The 24,879-nt window shown below is 55.0% G+C and overlaps 1 protein-coding gene across 1 annotated transcript in view; it reads right to left on the bottom strand.

The window, feature by feature from the left end:
- Positions 1-411: 411 nt before the first annotated feature.
- The window catches only part of LOC137352896 (histone-lysine N-methyltransferase 2B-like), a 110,989-nt gene continuing 86,521 nt past the window's right edge, over positions 412-24,879 (bottom strand). The window contains exons 12-20 of the mRNA XM_068018742.1: positions 23,246-23,392; positions 20,923-21,018; positions 19,349-19,469; positions 17,554-17,667; positions 13,194-13,378; positions 4,265-4,360; positions 1,996-2,106; positions 1,649-1,722; positions 412-466 (exon numbers count right to left, since the gene is read on the bottom strand). Of these exons, the coding sequence (XP_067874843.1) occupies positions 412-466; positions 1,649-1,722; positions 1,996-2,106; positions 4,265-4,360; positions 13,194-13,378; positions 17,554-17,667; positions 19,349-19,469; positions 20,923-21,018; positions 23,246-23,392 (999 nt within the window). The remainder of the gene's footprint in view (positions 467-1,648; positions 1,723-1,995; positions 2,107-4,264; positions 4,361-13,193; positions 13,379-17,553; positions 17,668-19,348; positions 19,470-20,922; positions 21,019-23,245; positions 23,393-24,879) is intronic.

Genomic DNA, 24,879 nt, shown 5'->3' with positions numbered 1-24,879 from the left:
ATGGCCAGGTTCAGATCCGGCACCACCCCGTGAAATGCTGACTGGGAAACACCCCAGGGAGAACTCCCCACCCACTGACCTTCTGCCAATGACCGCACCCCCGCCCCGAACCTCGCACTTGCAGCGACCGCGTGCTCCAAACGCCCTCATGCCCGGCGGTTCGGATCGGCACCATCGGGAGCGCCTCCGGATTGCTTTCGACATCGCTCGACTCCCCCGCCGCCCGCCCGCCCGCCCATCCCTCCCCACGGGGCCACGGCGTCAGCGTCCTCTCGGCCCCGCTCTCGGCCACACTCACCCGCAGACCGCTCCGCCCTGCCCTGCGACCCCTCGGTCCCTGCTGCATTCTGGACGTTCCTCTGCTGGGCGTTCAGAGGCGGGCAGCCGTCACCCTGCTCCCGCCACTGGGCGTTAGACTGTGGTCAAGCGACGCGTAAGGAAACAACCGGCGTTGGGGTGCAAACCGCTGTAGGAGGAGTGCGAGAGAGAGAAAGAGAGAGAGATAGAGATAGAGAGAGAGAGGGACAGTGAGCGATGAGCGAGCGAGATGATGTCAGGTACCAGAAGGTACAAGGCACAAACACACAAATATTCACAGCCCCACTCCAGATCCCTCCAGCTCCCCATCACAGCTCATCTCTTCCCAATGATGTGGTTGAGGGATAAATAGTGTGTCCCCTGGGAGCTCCGGGGAGAACGGCCACCCACCCCCGCTCTTCTTCCAAATAGTGGCTGTGGGATCTTTTACACCCACCTGAGAGGGCAAGACGGGGGCACTCGGTTTAAATGTCTCATCTGAAAGACGGCACCTCCGACAGTGCAGCGCTCCCTCGAGTACTGACCCTGTGACAGGTGCGGCGCTCCCTCAGTACTGACCCTCCGATAGTGCGGCACTCCCTCAGTACTGACCGTCCGACAGTGCAGCACTCCCCTCAGTACTGACCCTGAGACAGTGCAGTGCTCCCTCAGTACTGACCCTCCGACAGTGCAGCGCTCCCCTCAGTACTGACGCCTCCGACAGTGCGGCACTCCCTCAGTACTGGACCCTCCGACAATGCAGCGCTCCCTCAGTACTGACCCTCCGACAATGCAGCGCTCCCTCAGTACTGACCCTGAGACAGTGCAGTGCCTCCCTCAGTACTGACCCTCCGACAGTGCAGGCGCTCCCTCAGTACTGACCCTCCGACAGTGCAGCGCTCCCTCAGTACTGACCCTCCGACAGTGCGGCACTCCTCAGTACTGACCCTCCGACCGTGCGGCACTCCCTCAGTACTGACCCTCCGACAGTGCGGCACTCCCTCAGTACTGACCCTCCGACAGTGCAGCACTCCTCAGTACTGACCCTCCGACAGTGCAGCACTCCCTCAGTACTGACCCTCCGACAGTGCGGCGCTCCTCAGTACTGACCCTCCGACAGTGCGGCGCTCCCTCAGTACTGACCCTCCGACAGTGCAGCACTCCCTCAGTACTGACCCTCCGACAGTGCAGCACTCCCTCAGTACTGACCCTCCGACAGTGCTGCGCTCCCTGCTGACTCAGAGGTGACTGCACTAACAAGGTCCCATCAACAGGACACTGGGGGAGATTCCGGCCAATACCGAACGTTGAGATGTTGGCGCAGTCAGTTCTGATTCCGATTTCTACTCACTTGGGTAAGCTTCCAGATTCCTGCCAGTATTTGGAGTCCTGAACCTTAAACCACGGGAAGATCCTGTCCATTTGCTGTGTCCGAGAAGGAGGAATGAGGGACAAAGAAAGGTCAGTTCACTTTTGATCATCAGCACAGTTGTGAGTAGTCGCTGGCAGTTAAACAGTTAGTTCAGGGGTGTAGGTGCATGGGGAGCGGGGGGTAAATCCACTGTCCTTCTTCAAAATGAGTACAGACGGAGGGGAGAGTGCAGGGTCACGGCGTGCGATGCGCGGAGGAACTGAGGGAGGGGAGAGGGCAATCGGGGAAGGGGACAGGAGAGTATAAGTTACAACAGGCAGACGTACCTTTATAAAATAGGCCTTTGCAGACAAGTTGGCTTTCTTGGTATCAGGGAACTCCAGCTCCTCATTGATGCTGCTCTGAATGATACGGACGACATCATCAGAGAAATCCAGCTGGACAGAAAGAAAATCAGAAAGTTAAAGAGCGAGGGAGGGCAGGTGGGTGGGGGTGGAAAGAGACAGAGGATGAGAGACAGAGAGAAAAATTGAGAGGAGGGACAGGGGGTGAGAGAGAGAGGGTGTGGTCGAGACAGAAATGGGAAGCTGACCTGCGGGGGGGGGTGGGGGAGGGCACAGGGAGAGAAGTGGCAGAGAGAGAAAGGAGGGAAAGGAGGAGAGAAAGAAGAGGGAGGGCAAGGTGAAGAGAGTGGAGGAGAAAAGAAATGATGCTGTACCTGCCCTGGGAGTGTTTGATGGGGACAGTGCAGAGGGAGCATTACTCTGTATCTAACCCCCGTTGCTGTACCTGTCCTGGGACTGTTTGATGGGGACAGTGCAGAGGGAGCTTTACTCTGTATCTAACCCCCTTACTGTACCTGTCCTGGGAGTGTTTGATGGGGGGACAGTGTAGAGGGAGCTTTACTCTGTATCTGACCCCCGTACTGTACCTGTCCTGGGAGTGTTTGATGGGGGACAGTGTAGAGGGAGCTTTACTCTGTATCTAACCCCCCGTACTGTAGCTGTCCTGGGAATGTTTTGATGGGACAGTGTAGAGGGAGCTTTACTCTGTATCTAACCCCCGTGCTGTCCCTGTCCTGGGAGTGTTTGATGGGGGACAGGTGTAGAGGGAGCTTTACTCTGTATCTAACCCCCGTGCTGTACCGGTCCTGGGAGTGTTTGATGGGGACAGTGTACGAGAGAGCCTTTACTCTGTATCTAACCCCCCGTGCTGTACCCTGTCCTGGGAGTGTCTTGATGGGGGACAGTGTAGAGGGAGCTTTACTCTGTATCTAACCCCCGTACTGTACCTGTCCTGGGGAGTGTTTGATGGGGGACAGTGTAAGAGTGTAGAGGGAGCTTTACTCTGTATCTGACCCCCGTACTGTACCTGTCCTGGGAGTGTTTGATGGGGGACAGTGTAGAGGGAGCTTTACTCTGTATCTAACCCCCCGTACTGTAGCTGTCCTGGGAGTGTTTGATGGGGGACAGTGTAGAGGGAGCTTTACTCTGTATCTAACCCCCGTACTGTAGCTGTCCTGGGAGTGTTTGATGGGGGACAGTGTAGAGGGAGCTCTACTCTGTATCTAACCCCCGTGCTGTACCTGTCCTGGGAGTGTTTGATGGGGGACAGTGTAGAGGGAGCTTTACTCTGTATCTAACCCCCGTGCTGTAGCTGTCTTGGGAGTGTTTGATGGGGACAGTGTAGAGGGAGCTTTACTCTGTATCTAACCCCCGTACTGTACCTGTCCTGGGTGTATTTGATGGGGACAGTGTAGAGGGAGCTTTACTCTGTATCTAACCCCCGTACTGCACCTGTCCTGGGAGTGTTTGATGGGGGACAGTGTAGAGGGAGCTTTCCTCTGTATCTAACCCCCCGTACTGTACCTGTCCTGGGGAGTGTTTGATGGGGACAGTGTAGAGGGAGCTTTCCTCTGTATCTAACCCCCCGTACTGTACCTGTCCTGGGAGTGTTTGATGGGGGACAGTGTAGAGGGAGCATTTAGTCAAGGCCTGAAGTGAAAAGTGTTATACTGTCCGGCATGTCTGGATCAGATTTGAATGTGCTGACGACATTAGGTCGACCCTCCCATCAGAACAACGGTGACAGACACAATGGTCTCGTGCATGAATAGTTTGCTGAAAGACAGAACCCTGTATAAATCACAGGTTAGTCTCCAGCTGGAGGAGCGAGTCCAGTTCTGGGCACCGCACATTTTAGCGAGGATGTCGAGGATGGGGAGGGGGTGCAGGAGATTTACTGGAATGGTCCCAGGGATGAGGGATTCCAGTCTTGACACGTGCGACCAACTGCGAAGGACGAAGTCGCATTGGTTTTTTTTTTGGGAAGCTTTCTTTTGGGAACGAGGCAGGGGCTGGGGTGGGTGGGGGGGGAGGGGGGGTGGTTAGATAGAGTGGGAGGGAGGGAGTGCAGAATCTGCTTTCTCAAGGCTGGAAATCTTGCTAAGCGAAGACCAGCACCTTCAGGAGAGGTGGAGGTGAGACGCGGCAGGAAAGGAATGGCACCTGCAGGTTATCAAGTCAAAGCAGACAGTCCTCCGCCAGGATCAGACCCTGTGAGCAGTTACAGCCTCCCCCACTGCCCCAGACTCACCACTGATGAATATTCGTCCTCGTCAAACTTCTTCTTCACCGCCTCCAGATCGTAGGGGACCCGCATATCGACAACATCCGAATCATCGTCTCCGCACTGTGTGCCGAAATGGACAGAACAGAAGACGTTTTGGTTATTTTGCCCCTCGGGACACCTCAAAGCGTTTTACAGCGAAGGGAAATCTTGCGCATTGTAAATGATGAATCAGACAGCACTTGAGGAGTCCATTCGGCCCATCATCCCTGTGATAGCTCTTAAAAAGATCTATCCAATTAGTCCCCACTCTCTCCCCCCCACACTGCTCTTTCCCCCCTCCTCCTGCAAATTTTTCCCCTTCCAGTATTTCCCCAATTCCCCCCTTTTGAAAGTTACTATTGAATCTGCTTCCACCGCCCTTTCAGGCAGCGCGTTCCAGATCACAACAACTCACTGCGTCAAAAACATTCTCCTCCTCTCCCCCCTCTCTGGTTCTTTTACAGATTATCCTCAATCTGTGTCCCTCTGGTTACCGACCCTCCTGCCACTGGGAACAGTTTCTCCTCATTTACTCCATCGAAACCCCCTCATGATTTTGAACGCCTCGATTAAATCTCCCCCTTAACCTTCTCTGCTGTAAGGAGGATGTAATTTAGTGAACATACATTCAACGTGGACACAGCAAGCTTCCTCAAGCAGCAATCAAATAACTTCCCCTTGGACATATTGATTCAGGGACAAATGTTGTCTCTAACAGCTGCCTCTTGTACTCAGTTTGACGGCACCTCCATCAGCACAGCGCTCCCTCAATAATGTCCCGCCAACCATGCAGCACTCCCTCAGTACTGACCCTCCGACAGTGCAGCACTCCCTCTGTACTGACCCTCCAACAGTGCAGCACTCCCTCAGTACTGACCCTCCGACAGTGCAGCACTCCCTCAGTACTGACCCTCCGGCAGTGCAGTGCTCCCTCATGTGTGACCCTCCGACAGTGCAGTGCTCCCTCAGTACTGACCCTCCGACAATGCAGCGCTCCCTCAGTACAGACCCTCCGACAGTGCAGCGCTCCCTCAGTACTGACCCTCCGACAATGCAGCGCTCCCTCAGTACTGACCCTCCGACAGTGCAGCACTCCCTCAGTACTGACCCTCCGACAGTGCAGCACTCCCTCAGTACTGACCCTCCGACAGTGCAGCACTCCCTCAGTGCTGACCCTCCGACAGTGCAGCATTCCCTCAGCACTGACCCTCCGACAGTGCAGCACTCCCTCAGTACTGACCCTCCGACAGTGCAGCGCTCCCTCAGTACTGACCCTCCGACAATGCAGCGCTCCCTCAGTACTGACCCTCCGACAGTGCAGCGCTCCCTCAGTACTGACCCTCCGACAATGCAGCGCTCCCTCAGTACTGACCGTCCGACATTGCAGCGCTCCCTCAGTACTGACCCTCCGACAGTGCAGCACTCCATCAGTACTGACCCTCCGACAGTGCAGCACTCCCTCAGTACTGACCCTCCGACAGTACAGCGCTCCATCAGTACTGACCCTCCGACAGTGCAGCGCTCCCTCAGTACTGACCCTCCGACAGTGCAGCGCTCCCTCAGTTCTGACCCTCCGACAGTGCAGCGCTCCCTCAGTACTGACCCTCCGACAATGCAGCAATCCCTGAGTACTGACCCTCCGACAATGCAGCGCTCCCTCAATACTGACCCTCCGACAATGCAGCGCTCCCTCAGTACTGACCCTCCGACAGTGCAGCACTCCCTCAGTACTGACCCTCCGACAGTGCAGCACTCCCTCAGTGCTGACCCTCCGACAGTGCAGCACTCCCTCACTACTGACCCTCCGACAGTGCAGTACTCCCTCAGTACTGACCCTCCCACAGTGCAGCATTCCCTCAGTACTGACCCTCCGACAGTGCGGCGCTCCCTCAGTAGTGACCCTCCGACAGTGCAGTGCTCCCTCAGTAGTGACCCTCCAACAGTGCAGCACTCCCTCAGTACTGACCCTCCGCCAGTGCAGCACTCCCTCAGTACTGACCCTCCGACAGTGCAGCACTCCCTCTGTACTGACCCTCCGACAGTGCAGCACTCCCTCAGTACTGACCCTCCGACAGTGCAGTGCTCCCTCAGTACTGACCCTCCGACAATGCAGCACTCCCTCAGTACAGACCCTCCGACAGTGCAGCGCTCCCTCAGTACTGACCCTCCGACAGTGCAGCATTCCCTCAGTACAGACCCTCCAACAGTGCAGCGCTCTCTCAGTACTGACCCTCCGACAGTGCGGCACTCCCTCAGTACTGACCCTCCGACAATGCAGCGCTCCCTCAGTACTGACCCTCCAACAGTGCAGCACTCCCTCAGTACGGACCCTCCAACAGTGCAGCACTCCCTCAGTACTGACCCTCCGACAGTGCAGCACTCCCTCAGTACTGACCCTCCGACAGTGCAGCGCTCCCTCAGTACTGACCCTCCGACAGTGCAGCACTCCCTCAGTACTGACCCTCCGACAGTGCAGCACTCCCTCAGTACTGACCCTCCGACAGTGCAGCACTCCCTCAGTACTGACCCTCCGACAGTGCAGCAATCCCTGAGTACTGACCCTCCGACAATGCAGCGCTCCCTCAGTACCGACCCTCCGACAATGCAGCGCTCCCTCAGTACTGACCCTCCGACAATGCAGCACTCCCTCAGTACTGATCCTCCGACAGTGCAGCACTCCCTCAGTACTGACCCTCCGACAGTGCAGCACTCCCTCAGTACTGACCCTCCGCCAGTGCAGCACTCCCTCTGTACTGACCCTCCGACAGTGCAGCACTCCCTCTGTACTGACCCTCCGACAGTGCAGTGCTCCCTCAGTACTGACCCTCCGACAATGCAGCACTCCCTCAGTACAGACCCTCCGACAGTGCAGCGCTCCCTCAGTACTGACCCTCCGACAGTGCAGCATTCCCTCAGTACAGACCCTCCAACAGTGCAGCGCTCTCTCAGTACTGACCCTCCGACAGTGCGGCACTCCCTCAGTACTGACCCTCCGACAATGCAGCGCTCCCTCAGTACTGACCCTCCAACAGTGCAGCACTCCCTCAGTACTGACCCTCCAACAGTGCAGCACTCCCTCAGTACTGACCCTCCGACAGTGCAGCACTCCCTCAGTACTGACCCTCCGACAGTGCAGCGCTCCCTCAGTACTGACCCTCCGACAGTGCAGCACTCCCTCAGTACTGACCCTCCGACAGTGCAGCACTCCCTCAGTACTGACCCTCCGACAGTGCAGCACTCCCTCAGTACTGACCCTCCGACAGTGCAGCAATCCCTGAGTACTGACCCTCCGACAATGCAGCGCTCCCTCAGTACCGACCCTCCGACAATGCAGCGCTCCCTCAGTACTGACCCTCCGACAATGCAGCACTCCCTCAGTACTGACCCTCCGACAGTGCAGCACTCCCTCAGTACTGACCCTCCGACAGTGCAGCACTCCCTCAGTACTGACCCTCCGACAGTGCAGCACTCCCTCTGTACTGACCCTCCCACAGTGCAGCATTCCCTCAGTACTGACCATCCGACAGTGCGGCGCCCCCTCAGTAGTGACCCTCCGACAGTGCAGTGCTCCCTCAGTAGTGACCCTCCAACAGTGCAGCACTCCCTCAGTACTGACCCTCCGCGAGTGCAGCACTCCCTCTGTATTGACCCTCCGACAGTGCAGCACTCCCTCTGTACTGACCCTCCGACAGTGCAGCACTCCCTCTGTACTGACCCTCCGACAGTGCAGCACTCCCTCAGTGCTGACCCTCCGACAGTGCAGCACTCCCTCAGTGCTGACCCTCCGACAGTGCAGCGCTCCGTCAGTAGTGACTCTCCGACAGTGCGGCGCTCCCTCAGTACTGACCCTCCGACAGTACGGCGCTCCCTCAGTACTGACCCTCCGACAGTACGGCGCTCCCTCAGTACTGACCCTCCGACAGTGCAGTGCTCCCTCAGTACTGACCCTCCGCCAGTGCAGCGCTCCCTCAGTAGTGACTCTCCGACAGTGCGGCACTCCCTCAGTACTGACCCTCCGACAGTACGGCACTCCCTAAGTACTGACCCTCCGACGGTGCGGCACTCCCTCAGTACTGACCCTCCGACAGTGCGGCACTCCCTCAGTACTGACCCTCCGACGGTGCGGCACTCCCTCAGTACTGACCCTCCAACAGTGCGGCACTCCCTCAGTACTGACCCTCCGACAGTGCAGCGCTCCCTCAGTACTGACCCTCCCGACAGTGCAGTGCTCCCTCATGTGTGACCCTCCGACAGTGCAGTGCTTCCTCAGTACTGACCCTCCGACAATGCAGCGCTCCCTCAGTACTGACCCTCCGACAGTACAGCACTCCCTCAGTACTGTCCCCCTGACACTGTGGCACTCCCTCCGCACTGCCTCTCCAACTGTACGGCATTGAGAAGAACACAAGAAATAAGGGCAGGAGTCGGTCATTTTGCCCAGCAAGCCTGCTCCGCCCTTTGATACGATCGTGGCTTCATTTCCACTTTCCTGCCCGTGACCCATTTCATTCGATTCCCTGAGAGACCACAAATCTATCTATCCCAGCCTTAAATATATTCAATGATGGAGCATCCACCACCCTCTGAGAGTCCAAAGTTTCACAACCCTCTGAGTGAAGTAATTTGTCCGCATCTCAGTCCCAAATAATCGGCCCCTTACCCTGAGGCTGGGCCCCCGCGTTCTAGATTCCCCGACCAGCGGAAATAATCTCTCAGTGTCTACCCTGTCCAGCCCCTTCAGAATCTCACATGTTCCAATGAGATCGCCTCCCATTTCTGTAAATTCCAGAGAGTACAGGCCCAATTTACTCAGCCTCTCATCATCGGACAACCTCTTCATCCCAGGGACGAATCTCGTGAACCTTTGCTGTACCACCTTCAGTGCAAGAATATCCTTTCTTCAATGCAGAGACCAAAACTGCCACACAGTACTGAAGGTTTCACCAAAGCCCTGTATAATTTTAGGAAGACTTCCTTATTCCTGCAATCCAATCCCCTTGCAAAAAAGGCCAACATGCCATTTGCCTTCCTAATTCCTTGCTGTATCTGCATGCTGACTTTCCGTGTACCTTGTCCAAGCACACCCAAGTCTCTGGGAACATCGACACTTACAAGTTTCACACCTTTTCATAAATATGCTGCTTTTCTATGCTTACGACCAAAGTGAATAACTTCACACTTCCATACATTTGATAACATGAAAATTGGTGGTGTTGTAAATAGTGAGGAGGAAAGCCTTCGATTACAGGATGATATCGATGGGCTGGTAAGATGGGCAGAGCAGTGGCAAATGGAATTTAATCCTGAGAAGAGTGAGGTGATGCATTTTGGGAGGACTAACATGGCAAGGGAATATACAATGGATGGTAGGTCCCTAGGAAGTACAGAGGGTCAGAGGGACCTTGGTGTACTTGTCCACAGATCACTGAAGGCAGCAACACAGGTAGATAAGGTGGTTAGAAAGGCATATGGGATACTTGCCTTTATTAGCCGAGGCATAGAATATTAGAACAAGGAGGTTATAATGGAGCTGTATAAAATGCTAGTTAGGCCACAGCTGGAGTACTGTGTACAGTTCTAGTCACCACACTATAGGAAGGATGTGATTGCACTGGAGAGGATGCAGAGGAGATTCACCAGGATGTTGCCTGGGCTGGAGCATTTCAGCTATGAAGAGAGACTGGACAAGCTAGGGTTGTTTTCCTTAGAGCAGAGAAGGCTGAGGGGGGGACCTGATTGAGGTATACAAAATTATGAGGGGCTTTGATAGGATAGATCGGACTTCCTGACTGATACCTGGAGCTTACAATGTGAAGGCATTGCAGAGACAGACCCACGTCCCATCATCGTCTGTATCTGTGATTCCCCCACACGGTGATGGGGGACAGGAACCCTCAGAACATTTAAGAAGTATTTAGATGAGCACTTGAAACGCCGTAGCACACAAGGCTACGGGCCAAGTGCTGGAAAATGGAATTAGAATAAATAGGTGCTTGATGGCTGGCACAGACACGATGGGCCGAAGGGCTTGTTTCTGTGCTGTATAATTCTATGACTCTATTATACTTCCCTCAGCACTGACTCACCAACCATGCAGAACTCCCTCACGGTGTGTGATTCCCCCACACGATGATGGGACGTGGGTCTGTGTCTGTGATTCCTCCACACGGTGATGGGATGTGGGTCAGTGTCTGTGATTCCCCCACATGGTGATAGGACGTGGGTCTGTGTCTGTGACACGCCCGCACGGTGATGGGACGTGGGTCTGTGTCTGTGATTCCCCCACACGGTGATGGGACGTGGGTTTGTGTCTGTGATTCCCCCACACGGTGATGGAACGTGGGTTTGTGTCTGTGACACACCCGCACGGTGATGGGACGTGGGTCTGTGTCTGTGACACACCCGCACGGTGATGGGACGTGGGTCTGTGTCTGTGATTCCCCCCACACGGTGACGGGACGTGGGTTTGTGTCTGTGATTCCCCCACACGGTGATGGGACGTGGGTTTGTGTCTGCGATTCCCCCACACGGTGACGGGACGTGGGACTGTGTCTGTGATTCCCCCACACGGTGACGGGACGTGGGTCTGTATCTGTGATTCCCCCACACGGTGATGGGACGTGGGTCTGTGTCTGCGATTCCCCCGCACGGTGATGGGACGTGGGTCTGTGTCTGCGATTCCCCCACACGGTGATGGGACGTGGGTTTGTGTCTGCGATTCCCCCACACGGTGATGGGACGTGGGTTTGTGTCTGTGATTCCCCCACACGGTGATGGGACGTGGGTTTGTGTCTGTGATTCCCCCACACGGTGATGGGACGTGGGTTTGTGTCTGTGATTCCCCCACACGGTGATGGAACGTGGGTTTGTGTCTGTGACACACCCGCACGGTGATGGGACGTGGGTCTGTGTCTGTGACACACCCGCACGGTGATGGGACGTGGGTCTGTGTCTGTGATTCCCCCACACGGTGATGGGACATGGGTTTGTGTCTGTGATTCCCCCACACGGTGATGGGACGTGGGTTTGTGTCTGCGATTCCCCCACACGGTGATGGGACGTGGGTTTGTGTCTGCGATTCCCCCACACGGTGATGGGACGTGGGTTTGTGTCTGTGATTCCCCCACACGGTGATGGGACGTGGATTTGTGCCTGCGCTTCCCCCACATGGTGACGGGACGTGGGTCTGTGTCTGTGACACGCCCGCACGGTGATGGGACGTGGGTCTGTGTCTGTGATGCCTTCACATGGTAAGCTCCAGGTATCAGTCATACTGCTGTGGGTACCTGCTGGGTGGAGATTCGCGCTGGCCCCACAGAGAGAAAAAGCTCAATGGCCAACAGTTGCACCGAATAATTCAGATTAACAGGGCTCCTTCACTCCCTGTCTGGTCAGAATTCTGGAACTCACTCCGTCACAGCGCTGTGGAGCACTTTCACTCCACGGACTGCAGTGGTTGAAGTCAGCAGCTCACCACCACTTACTCGAGCAGTGACTAGTGACCAGCACTAAGAGCGGACTTACAAATGAGTTTGCATTTCTCTCGCACCTTTATCAATGTAAAAACATCCCAACGCACCTCACAGCAGCCTAAATCGGAGACGGTTTGACACTGATCTACTTTAGAAGATATTCGGAACAGGCGACCAAAAGCTCGGTCAAAGAGGTCAGATTTTTGGGTTTGTGTCTGCGATTCCCCCACACGGTGATGGGCGGCACAGTGGCGCAGTGGTTAGCACTGCAGCCTCACAGCTCCAGCGACCCGGGTTCAATTCTGGGTACTGCCTGTGTGGAGTTTGCAAGTTCTCCCTGTGTCTGCGTGGGTTTTCTCCGGGTGCTCCGGTTTCCTCCCACAAGCCAAAAGACTTGCAGGATGGTAGGTAAATTGGCCATTATAAATTGTCACTAGTATAGGTAGGTGGTAGGGGAATATAGGGACAGGCGGGGATGTGGTAGGAATATGGGATTAGTGTAGGATTAGTATAAATGGGTGGTTGATGGTCGGCACAGACTCGGCGGGCCGAAGGGCCTGTTTCAGTGCTGTATTTCTAAAAACTAAAACTAAATTTTTAAGGAGGGTCTTAACGGAGAGAGAGAGAGGCGGAGAGGTTTAGGGAGGGAACTCCAGAGCTCAGGGCCCCAGGCAGCTGAAGGCACGGCCGCCAATGGTGGAGCGATGGGAACCGGGGGATGGGAGAGAGGCCAGAATTGGAGGGAGCGCAGAGATCTCGGAGGGTTGTAGGGGTTGGAGGAGGTTACGGAGATAGGGAGGGTTGTAGGGGCTGGAGGAGGTTACAGAGATAGGGAGGGTTGTAGGAGCTGGAGGAGGTTACAGAGATAGGGAGGGTTGTAGGGGCTGGAGGAGGTTACAGTGATAGGGAGGGTTGTAGGGGCTGGAGGAGGTTACGGAGATAGGGAGGGTTGTAGGGGCTGGAGGAGGTTACGGAGATAGGGAGGGTTGTAGGGGCTGGAGGAGGTTACAGAGATAGGGAGGGTTGTAGGGACTGCAGGAGGCTAGAGAGATAGGGAGAGGGCGAGGAGGCCATGGAGGTATTTGTAAACAAGGATGAGAGTTTTAAAATCGAGCTGTTGCTGGACCGGGAGCCAGTGCTGGTCAGCGAGTAACAGTGGGAGGGTGATGGGTGAAAGGGACTCGGTGCGAGTTAGGATACGGGAGCAGGAGAGTTTGGATCATCTGAAGTTTCGAGGGAGCGGGAGATGGGAGGCTGGTCATGCTGGAACAGTTGAGTCTGGAAGCATGAGGGTTTCAGCAGTTGAGCTGAGGCCAGACTTGCCAACCAGGCCGAGAACTAATTTTACAGTGCAGCTGGCTCCCAGGAAGCAATGCAGAATGACCCTCCGTGCCCGCCCGACCGGCGGTAGGGGGAATCTACGGCGGTCCGCGCAGGCTTACCTCCCTGTGCTTCACAAGGTGAGCCGTCAGTCGCGACGTCACCAGTCCTGTCAGCACCTGCTTAAGCCCAGACAGCAGTTCATTCCTGACAACCTCTTGCCATTCTGCAGGCTTTCCCTCCATGCAGGGTAGACACGTGTACACAATGTTGTCAGGCAGGTTAGACAAGATCTCATACATCTCATCTGTGGGCACAAAAAAAAAACAAAGTACAACAGGCAGAGCTGAGTACAGACAGAAATCACTGAAAAACCGCAGCACATTCTGATCATTCTCTCGGCACAGGAGGAGTCCATTCGGCCCATCGCCCCGTGCTAGCTCTTTGAAAGATCTATCCAATTAGTCCCCACTCTCCCCCCCACCCCGCCCCCCCCCCACTGCTCTTTCCCCCATCGTCCTGCGGATTTTTCCCCTTCCAGTATTTCCCCAATTCCCCCTTTTGTAAGTTACTATTGAATCTGCTTCCACCGCCCTTTCAGGCAGCGCGTTCCAGATCACAACAACTCACTGCGTCAAAAGAATTCTCCTCCTCTCCCCCCCTCTGGTTCTTTTACCGATTATCCTCAATCTGTGTCCCTCTGGTTACCGACCCTCCTGCCACTGGGAACAGTTTCTCCTCATTTATTCCCATCAAAACCTCCTCATGATTTTGAACGCCTCGATTAAATCTCCCCCTTAACCTTCTCTGCTCTAAGGAGAACAATCCCAGCTTCTCCCAGTCTCTCCGCATTGACTGAAGTCCCTCATCTCTGGGACTATTCCAATAAATGTCCTCCGCACCCTCTCCAAGGGCTCGACATCCTTCCTGAAGTGCGTGGTGACCAGAATCGGACACAATACTCTAGCTGCGGACTAACCAATTTAAGTAAAGGGTTTAAGCACAATTTCTTTATCCTAAACCACTGCCCTTGGGAATGCCGACACCACTCAACTGACACTCGATCAAAGCTTGGATGGGCCATTTTCCGTGTTCCTCTCAGGGTTCCTGTGAGGAGCGATGGACATTGGGTTCAGTGGAACAGCTTTACCTGCAACATTCCCATCCGTGTCTCACTCTTCACTCCCCCGATCCCCATCCTGTGTCTCACTCTTCTCTCCCCCGAACCCCATTCCGTGTCTCACTCTTCACTCCCCCGAACCCCATTCCGTGTCTCACTCTTCACTCCCCCGATCCCCATCCCGTGTCTCACTCTTCTCTCCCCCGAACCCCATTCCGTGTCTCACTCTTCTCTCCCCCGAACCCCATTCCGTGTCTCACTCTTCACTCCCCCGATCCCCATCCCGTGTCTCACTCTTCTCTCCCCCGAACCCCATTCCGTGTCTCACTCTTCACTCCCCCGATCCCCATCCTGTGTCTCACTCTTCACTCCCCCGAACCCCATTCCGTGTCTCACTCTTCTCTCCCCCGAACCCCATTCCGTGTCTCACTCTTCACTCCCCCGATCCCCATCCCGTGTCTCACTCTTCTCTCCCCCGAACCCCATTCCGTGTCTCACTCTTCTCTCCCCCGATCCCCATCCCGTGTCTCACTCTTCACTCCCCCGAACCCCATTCCGTGTCTCACTCTTCACTCCCGCGATCCCCATTCCGTGTCTCACTCTTCACTCCCCCGATCCCCATCCCGTGTCTCACTCTTCACTCCGCCGATCCCCATCCCGTGTCTCACTCTTCATTCCCCCGATCCCCATCCCGTGTCTCAATCTTCACTCCCCCGATCCCCATCCCGTGTCTCACTCTTCACTCCCCCGATCCCCATGCAGTATCTCACTCTTCACTCCCCCGATCCCCATCCCGTGTCTCACTCTTCACTCCCCCGATCCCCACCCCGTGTCTCACTCTTCACTCCCCCGATCCCCATGCAGTGTCTCACTCTTCACTCCCCCGATCCCCATCCCGTGTCTCACTCTTCATTCCCCCGATCCCCATCCCGTGTCTCACTCTTCACTCCCCCAATCCCCATCCCGTGTCTCACTCTTCACTCCCCCAATCCCCATCCCGTGTCTCACTCTTCACTCCCCCAATCCCCATCCCGTGTCAGACTCTTCTCTCCCCCAATCCCCATCCCGTGTCTCACTCTTCACTCCCCCGATCCCCATCCCGTGTCTCACTCTTCACTCCCCCAATCCCCATCCCGTGTCTCAATCTTCACTCCCCCAAATCCCTATCCCGTGTCTCACTCTTCACTCCCCCAATCCCTATCCCGTGTCTCACTCTTCACTCCCCTGATCCCCATCCCGTGTCAGACTCTTCTCTCCCCCAATCCCCATCCCGTGTCAGACTCTTCACTCCCCCGATCCCCATCCCGTGTCTCACCTCTTCACTCCCCCAAACCCCATTCCGTGTCAGACTCTTCTCTCCCCCAATCCCCATCCCGTGTCTCACTCTTCACTCCCCCGATCCCCATCCCGTGTCTCACCTCTTCACTCCCCCAAACCCCATTCCGTGTCAGACTCTTCTCTCCCCCAATCCCCATCCCGTGTCTCACTCTTCACTCCACCGCTCCCCATCCCGTGTCTCACTCTTCACTCCCCCGATCCCCATCCCGTCTCACTCTTCACTCCCCCGATCCCCATTCCGTGTCAGACTCTTCTCTCCCCCGATCCCCATTCCGTGTCTCACTCTTCACTCCCCCAAACCCCATTCCGTGTCAGACTCTTCTCTCCCCCAATCCCCATCCCGTGTCTCACTCTTCCCTCTCCCAATCCCCATCCCGTGTCTCACTCTTCACTCCCCCGATCCCCATTCCGTGTCAGACTCTTCTCTCCCCCAATCCCCATCCCGTCTCTCACTCTTCCCTCTCCCAATCCCCATTCCGTGTCTCACTCTTCACTCCCCCAATCCCCATCTCGTGTCTCACTCTTACCTCTCCCAATCCCCATCCCGTGTCTCACTCTTCACTCCCCCGATCCCCATCCCGTGTCTCACTCTTCACTCCCCCGATCCCCATCCCATGTCTCACTCTTCCGATCCCCATCCCGTGTCTCACTCTTCATTCACCCGATCCCCAGCCCGTGTTTCACTCCACTCCCCCAATCCCCATCCCGTGTCTCACTCTTCACTCTCCCGATCCCCGTCCCGTGTCTCACTCTTCCCTCTCCCGATCCCCACCCCGTGTCTCACTCTTCACTCCCCCGATCCCCATCCCGTGTCTCACTCTTCCAATCCCCATCCCGTGTCTCACTCTTCATTCACCCGATCCCCATCCCGTGTTTCACTCCACTCTCCCGATCCCCATCCCGTGTCTCACTCCACTCTCCCGATCCCCATCCCGTGTCTCACTCCACTCTCCCGATCCCCAACCCGTGTCTCACTCCACTCTCCCGATCCCCATCCCGTGTCTCACTCCACTCTCCCGATCCCCATCCCGTGTCTCACTCCACTCTCCCGATCCCCATCCCGTGTCTCACTCCACTCTCCCGATCCCCATTCCGTGTCTCACTCCACTCTCCCGATCCCCATTCCGTGTCTCACTCCACTCTCCCGATCCCCATTCCGTGTCTCACTCCACTCTCCCGATCCTCATCCCGTGTCTCACTCTTCCCTCTCCCAATCCACATCCCATGTCTCACACTTCACTCCCCTTCATCCTTCCAACTCCACAAACAGACAAACAAGTCAGTGTCTTCCAAGGGGCTCCTATCCCACAGCAGAATGGTGTTCAAATTGTAGGCATGGAGGGGGGAGGGGAGACAGCTGCTCTCATTGCTCCTGTGCTCACGGTGGTCCAGCCCAACTGGACCTCCACATTGTCTTATTCAGTGTCAGCAAACAAGCACCACGCGTGCCGGTATTTGCCGCAGCCACCGTTCTCAGCTGGCATCACCACAAGGACGCCAACAATTGAGCCCAATGCCCCTGGACTCATCCTCTTTACCCAGCAACATTTTTGCAAAGTATTTCCAGCACAGAAACAGCCCATTCGGCCCATCTTCTCCGTGCTGGTGTTTCTGCCCCACACGAGCCTCCTCCCCCCCCACCCCCCCCCCTCTCCATCTCACCCTATCACCATATCCTTCTATTCCTTTCTCCCTCGTGTGTTTATCCAGCTTCCCCCTTAAATACAAAGTGCACGTAGATGTCGGGCAAATCCAAAATGCAACCCCGACTGCAATATCACTGAGGTTCTGACGAAAGGTGACCCGAAACGTGACCCCGTTTATCTCTCTCTCTCTCTATATAGAGGCTGCCTGACCTGCTGCGCATTTTCTGTTCTCGTTTCATCCCTTTGGAGTGAAGCAGCAGAAAGGCTGCCAGCACCAGTGAAGCCTGCACCTTGGAGAAAAGCAGCACCCCTTTGGGTGCAGGGAGACTAGGGACGATGCGTTCAGTTGCGCGTTAGACAAGATGCACCTGTACTCACCTGAAACACCTTCACATTTTGCATGCACCCAATGGTCACACTTCGAGCACTGCATCATCTTACTTTCATAGTCGTTGTCTTCGTAGCATTTGGTGCAAATGGGGCAGTAATTACCTGCAGAACAACCAGAGGCAGTGACACCTTTCAGTGCACGGTATATTGCACATCGCCAACTATTAGCAGACCCGCCAACCAGAGAGATGCATGCCACCCAAAGAACCAGATAGCCCTCTACCAGCTGCATCAAGCAAAGCCATTAGTGCTCTCTGCAAACTGTCCCCATCAAACACTCCCAGGACAGGTACAGCACAGGGGTTAGATACAGAGTAAAGCTCCCTCTACACTGTCCCCATCAAACACTCCCAGGACAGGTACAGCACAGGGGTTAGATACAGAGTAAATCTCCCTCTACACTGTCCCCCATCAAACACTCCCAGGACAGGTACAGCACAGGGGTTAGATACAGAGTAAAGCTCCCTCTACACTGTCCCATCAAACACTCCCAGGACAGGTACAGCACGGGGGTTAGATACAGAGTAAAGCTCCCTCTACGCTGTCCCCATCAAACACTCCCCAGGACAGGTACAGTACAGGGGTTAGATACAGAGTAAAGCTCCCTCTACACTGTCCCATCAAACACTCCCAGGACAGGTACAGCACAGGGGTTAGATACAGAGTAAAGCTCCCTCTACACTGTCCCCCATCAAACACTCCCAGGACAGGTACAGCACAGGGGTTAGATACAGAGTAAAGCTCCCTCTACACTGTCCCATCAAACACTCCCCAGGACAGGTACAGTACGGGGGTTAGATACAGAGTAAATCTCCCTCGACACTGTCCCCATCAAACACTCCCAGGACAGGTACAGTACGGGGGGTTAGATACAGAGTAAAGCTCCCGTTGTTGTCCTTAGGCAACCCCCACAACTGTGTGCTTCCTCCCCCCGCCCATCCCCCACAAAAAAAAAGAAAAAAAAAAAAAAACAGGGGTTAGATACAGAGTAAAGCTCCCTCTACACTGTCCCCACAAACACTCCCAGGACAGGTACAGTACGGGGGGTTAGATACAGAGTAAAGCTCCCGTTGCTGTCCTTAGGCAACCCCCCACAACTGTGTGCTTCCTCCCCCCGCCCATCCCCCACAAAAAAAAAGAAAAAAAAAAAAAAAACAGGGGTTAGATACAGAGTAAAGCTCCCTCTACACTGTCCCCACAAACACTCCCAGGACAGGTACAGCACGGGGGTTAGATACAGAGTAAAGCTCCCTCTACACTGTCCCCCATCAAACACTCCCAGGACAGGTAGAGCACAGAGGTTAGATACAGAGTAAAGCTCCCTCTGCACTGTCCCTCATCAAACACTCCCCAGGACAGGTACAGCACGGGGGTTAGATACAGAGTAAAGCTCCCTCTGCAATGTCCCCAGCAAACACTCCCCAGGACAGGTACAGCACGGGGGTTAGATACAGAGTAAATCTCCCTCGACACTGTCCCCAGCAAACACACCCCAGGACAGGTACAACACGGGGGTTAGATACAGAGTAAAGCTCCCTCTGCAATGTCCCCAGCAAACACTCCCCAGGACAGGTACAGCACCGTATTGACACAAGAGAATAACAGAGCATTGACGTGCTGGATTGTTAGATGCCACTTGCAACATTTCAATAACCTTCCTACTCGTTTGGTACAGCGGTCAGTCTTCGGGCCAATGAACAACTGGGGGGTGCCTGCACAGGCTGACATACTTCCTCCCCGGTCCCAGTTATCGATACTCCAAAGCACATCTATCCTTTCTCACCTTTCTCAAAGAGCTTGGCGCAGTCGTTGCACAGGGTGAAGTCGTACGACCACTCAGCGTCCCAGCTTCTCCCCGGGGTGGTGGCACCACAGCTTTTACATCGCACACACTTGGGACAGACCTGGAGAACAGGAGGCGGAAGAGCGGAAAGTTCATAATACAAGCGCTCACTCCGCATTTTGCACTGCCACCGTCACTGAATGCAGGGAGAGTGGTGATGGGACGTGGGTCTGTGTCTGTGATTCCCCCACACGGTGATGGGACGTGGGTCTGTGTCTGTGATTCCCCCACACGGTGATGGACGTGGGTCTGTGTCTGTGATTCCCCCCACACGGTGATGGGACGTGGGTCTGTGTCTGTGATTCCCCCACACGGTGATGGGACGTGGGTCTGTGTCTGCGATTCCCCCACACGGTGATGGGACGTGGGTCTGTGTCTGTGATTCCCCCACATGGTGATGGGATGTGGGTCTGTGTCTGTGATTCCCCACACGGTGACGGGACGTGGGCCTGTGTCTGCGATTCCCCCACACGGTGATGGGACGTGGGTCTGTGTCTGTGATTCCCCACACGGTGATGGGACGTGGGTCTGTGCCTGCGATTCCCCCACACGGTGATGGGACGTGGGTCTGTGTCTGCGATTCCCCCACACGGTGATGGGACGTGGGTCTGTGTCTGTGATTCCCCCAGACGGTGAAGGGACGTGGGTCTGTGTCTGTGATTCCCCCACATGGTGATGGGACGTGGGTCTGTGTCTGCGATTCCCCCACACGGTGATGGGACGTGGGTCTGTGTCTGCGATTCCCCCACACGGTGAAGGGACGTGGGTCTGTGTCTGTGATTCCCCCCACACGGTGATGGGATGTGGGTCAGTGTCTGTGATTCCCCCACACGGTGACGGGATGCGGGTCTGTGTCTGTGATTCCCCCACACGGTGATGGGATGTGGGTCTGTGTCTGCGATTCCCCCACACGGTGATGGGACGTGGGTCTGTGTCTGTGATTCCCCCACACGGTGATGGGATGTGGGTCAGTGTCTGTGATTCCCCCACACGGTGATGGAACGTGGGTCTGTGTCTGCGATTCCCCCACACGGTGATGGGACGCGGGTCTGTGTCTGTGATTCCCCCACACGGTGATGGGACGTGGGTCTGTGTCTGCGATTCCCCCCACACGGTGATGGGACGTGGGTCTGTGTCTGTGATTCCCCCACACGGTGATGGGACGTGGGTCTGTGTCTGTGATTCTCCCACACGATGATGGGACGTGGGTCTGTGTCTGTGATTCCCCCACACGATGATGGGACCTGGGTCTGTGTCTGTGATTCTCCCACACGATGATGGGACGTGGGTCTGTGTCTGTGATTCCCCCACATGATGATCTCCTGATTTTACTAAACAGAGGGAGATGAGAAAAAGAACAGTGCAGGTGGGTTGAATTGATCTACTTTAAGGGGCCCTCTTACTCACGTTAAGCAAGTGGGGAAAATTCCCAGCTTGAGGACTATTTCAAGACTATGCCACAGGGAATGCTCGGACCCATCCCAGTGAGCTGAAGGTTGATCGGAGAGACTTACCCAGGTCTGCCTCTTTTTGCTAGGTTTCGTTGGGTAGTTAGGTCCCAAACAGGCAGCGTGGTACGTGGCTCGACACTTGTTACACTCCAGAAGTTGCTGTGGGGAGAGAGCAGACATGGACCAACCAATTACTCCTCCAAGTGCAGTTACCATACGCAAATGCAGATCACCTTTGGAAACACTAAGGTCCCACAAATAGAAAATTCCTTTTGTGAGCATTTGTTTTCCTTGAAGCAGAGACGTCTAAAGTGAGATTTAGTTTAGTTTAGTTTAGTTTAGAGATACAGCACTGAAACAGGCCCTTCGGCCCACCGAGTCTGTGCCGACCATCAGCCACCCATTTATACTAATCCTACACTAATCCCATATTCCTACCACATCCCCACCTGTCCCTATATATTTCCCTGCCACCTACCTATACTAGGGGCAATTTATAATGGCCAATTAACCTATCAACCTGCAAGTCTTTGGCATGTGGGAGGAAACCGGAGCACCCGGAGGAAACCCACGCAGACACAGGGAGAACTTGCAAACTCCGCACAGGCAGTACCCAGAATCGAACCCGGGTCCCTGGAGCTGTGAGGCTGCGGTGCTAACCACTGCGCCACTGTCCCAAATGATCAAAGTTTGAATGGAGTAAATGAGGAGAGACTGTTCCCAGTGGCAGGAGGGTCGGTAACCAGAGGGACACAGATTGAGGATAATCGGTAAAAGAACCAGAGGGGGGGGGGGGGGGAGAGGAGGAGAATGTTTTTGACGCAGTGAGTTGTTGTGATCTGGAACGCGCTGCCTGAAAGGGCGGTGGAAGCAGATTCAATAGTAACTTTCAAAAGGGGGAATTGGGGAAACACTGGAAGGGGAAACATTTGCAGGGAGATGGGGGAAAGAGCAGCGGGGGGAAGAGTGGGGACTAATTGGATAGATCTTTCAAAGAGCTAGCACAGGGACAATGGGCTGAATGGACTCCTCCTGTGCTGTCTGATTCAATGAGCAACTGGTGTATTGCTGACGTAGTTTCCGGGATCAATATTAGCCCCTGGACATGGGCGGAAAACTGCCCCCTGCTCTTCTTCCCACGGTGGCTATGGGACCCTGCATGTATACCTGAGAGGGCAGACGGGGGCATCGGTTTAATGTCGCAATTGAAATATTGACCCTCAGACAGTGCGGCACTCCCTCAGTACTGAGCCTCCAACTGTGCGGCACTCCCTCAGTACTGACCCTCCGACAGTGCGGCACTCCCTCAGTACTGACCCTCCGACAGTGCGGCACTCCCTCAGTACTGACCCACCGACAGTGCGGCACTCCCTCAGTACTGACCCTCGGACAGTGCAGCACTCCCTCAGTACTGAGCCTCCAACTGTGCGGCACTCCCTCAGTACTGACCCTCCGACAGTGCGGCACTCCCTCAGTACTGACCCTCCGACAGTGCGGCACTCCCTCAGTACTGACCCACCGACAGTGCGGCACTCCCTCAGTACTGACCCTCGGACAGTGCAGCACTCCCTCAGTACTGACCCTCGGACAGTGCAGCGCTCCCTCAGTACTGACCCTCGGACAGTGCAGCGCTCCCTCAGTACTGACCCTCGGACAGTGCAGCGCTCCCTCAGTACTGACCCTCGGACAGTGCAGCACTCCCTCAGTACTGACCCTCGGACAGTGCAGCACTCCCTCAGTACTGACCCTCGGACAGTGCAGAACTCCCTCAGTACTGACCCTCGGACAGTGCAGCACTCCCTCAGTACTGACCCTCGGACAGTGCAGCACTCCCTCAGTACCGACCCTCCGACAGTGCAGCACTCCCTCAGGACTGACCCTCCGACAGTGCAGCACTCCGTCAGGACTGACCCTCCGACAGTGCAGCACTCCCTCAGGACTGACCCTCCGACAGTGCAGCACTCCCTCAGGACTGACCCTCCGACAGTGCAGCACTCCCTCAGTACTGACCCTCCGACAGTGCAGCACTCCCTCAGTACTGACCCTCCGACAGTGCAGCACTCCCTCAGGACTGACCCTCCGACAGTGCAGCACTCCCTCAGGACTGACCCTCCGACAGTGCAGCACTCCCTCAGGACTGACCCTCCGACAGTGCAGCACTCCCTCAGGACTGACCCTCCGACAGTGCAGCACTCCCTCAGGACTGACCCTCTGACAGTGCAGCACTCCCTCAGCAATGTTTCTCTTTTCCACCCTCCTCCTTCCGACTTATATTCCTGTTCTGGATGCCCCAAATCCGTTTCTTGCACGGGACCCTTATCCCCAAAAATCTGAATCCCGTCATTGAGGATTCCAGTCCCCATTCCTATTCCGGACATCCGAGTACCTTCGAAGCTTTGCTCTTGCGGCCGCAGACGTGACAGAACTTGCAGCGACGACAGCACCAGTTCTCCTTCTGGTCGGGCGATGGTCTCTCATTCTCCTCCAAACAGAATCCGTGGAAGGGCTCACAGCACACCTGACAATATACCATCTATACAGAGAGGGGGAGGGGGGGGGGGAAGAGGGAGCGATGGGGGGGGAAGAGGGAGCGAGGGGGGGGGGGAAGAGGGAGCGAGGGGGGGGGGAAGAGGGAGAGATGGGGGGGAAGAGGGAGAGATGGGGGGGGGGAAGAGGGAGCAAAGGGGGCGAGAAACAGAAAGGCGGAGGGAGGGGAGAAAGAGAAAGGGGAGGGATGGGCGAAAGAGAAAGGGGAGGGAGGGGCGAAAGAGAAAGGGGGAGGGAAGGGCGAAAGAGAAAGGGGGAGGGAGGGGAGAAAGAGAAAGGGGGAGGGAGGGGAGAAAGAGAAAGGGGGAGGGAGGGGAGAAAGAGAAAGGGGGAGGGAGGGAGGCGGGGGGGTGGGGGAAGAGAGAGAGAGAGAGAGAGAGAGAGAGAGAGAGAGCTGCATGTTAGCTTTCAGTTACTTATTGACAAGGACACCCAGGTCACTTTGTACATCGACACTTTCTAATCTCTTACCATTTAAGAAATACTCTGCACATCTATTCCTCCTACCAACATGGATAACCTCACATTTTCCACATTATATCCCATCTGCCACGTTCTTGCCCACTCACTAAGTCTGTCCAAATCCCCTTGAAGCCGCTTTGCATCTTCCTCACAACACACATTCCCACCTAGTTTTGTGTCATCGGCGAACTTGGAAATATTACATTTGGTCCCCACATCTAAATCATTGATATATATTGTGAACAGCTGGGGCCCAAGCACTGATTCCTGTAGTACCCCACTAGTCACAGCCTGCCAACATGAGAATGACCTGTTTATTCCTACTCTCTGTTTTCTGCCTGTTAACCAATCCTTAATCCATGCCAGTATATTACCTCCTATCCCATGTGCTTTAATTTTGCTAACCAACCTCCTGTGGGGGACTTTATCAAAAGCCTTCTGAAAATCCAAGTATACCACATCCACCGACTCCCCTTTATCAATTCTGTTAGTGACATCCTCAAAAATCTCCAACAGGTTCATCAAACATGATTTCCCATTCATAAATCCATGTTGACTCTGCCCAATCAGATCATTATTATCCAAGTGTCCATTTATCACATCCTTTAGAATAGATTCTAACATTTTCCCAATGACTGATGTAAGACTAACAGGTCTGTAATTCCCTGTTTTCTCTCTCCCTCCTTTCTTAAATAGTGAGGTGACATTTGATACCTTCCAATCTGCAGGAACCACTCCAGAATCTATAGCATTTGGAAGATGATCACCAATTCATCCACTATCTCCATAGCTACCTCTTTCAACATTCTGGGATGTAGAATATCAGGTCCTGGGGACTTATCAACCTTCAGCCCCATTAATTTCTCCAATACAACCTTCTTATTAATACTAATTTCCTTCAATTCCTCATTCTCCCTAATCCCTTGGATCTCTAATTCTGGGAGATTTCTTGTATCTTCCTCAGTGAAGACAAACACAAAGTAATCATTTAGCTTCTCTGCCATTTCTCTA

The sequence above is a fragment of the Heterodontus francisci genome, chromosome 39 (genome assembly GCF_036365525.1).
Source record: "Heterodontus francisci isolate sHetFra1 chromosome 39, sHetFra1.hap1, whole genome shotgun sequence".
NCBI lineage: Eukaryota > Metazoa > Chordata > Chondrichthyes > Heterodontiformes > Heterodontidae > Heterodontus > Heterodontus francisci.
The sequence above is the reverse complement of the archived record's forward strand: the minus strand, read 5'-3'. Positions and strand labels throughout refer to the sequence as shown.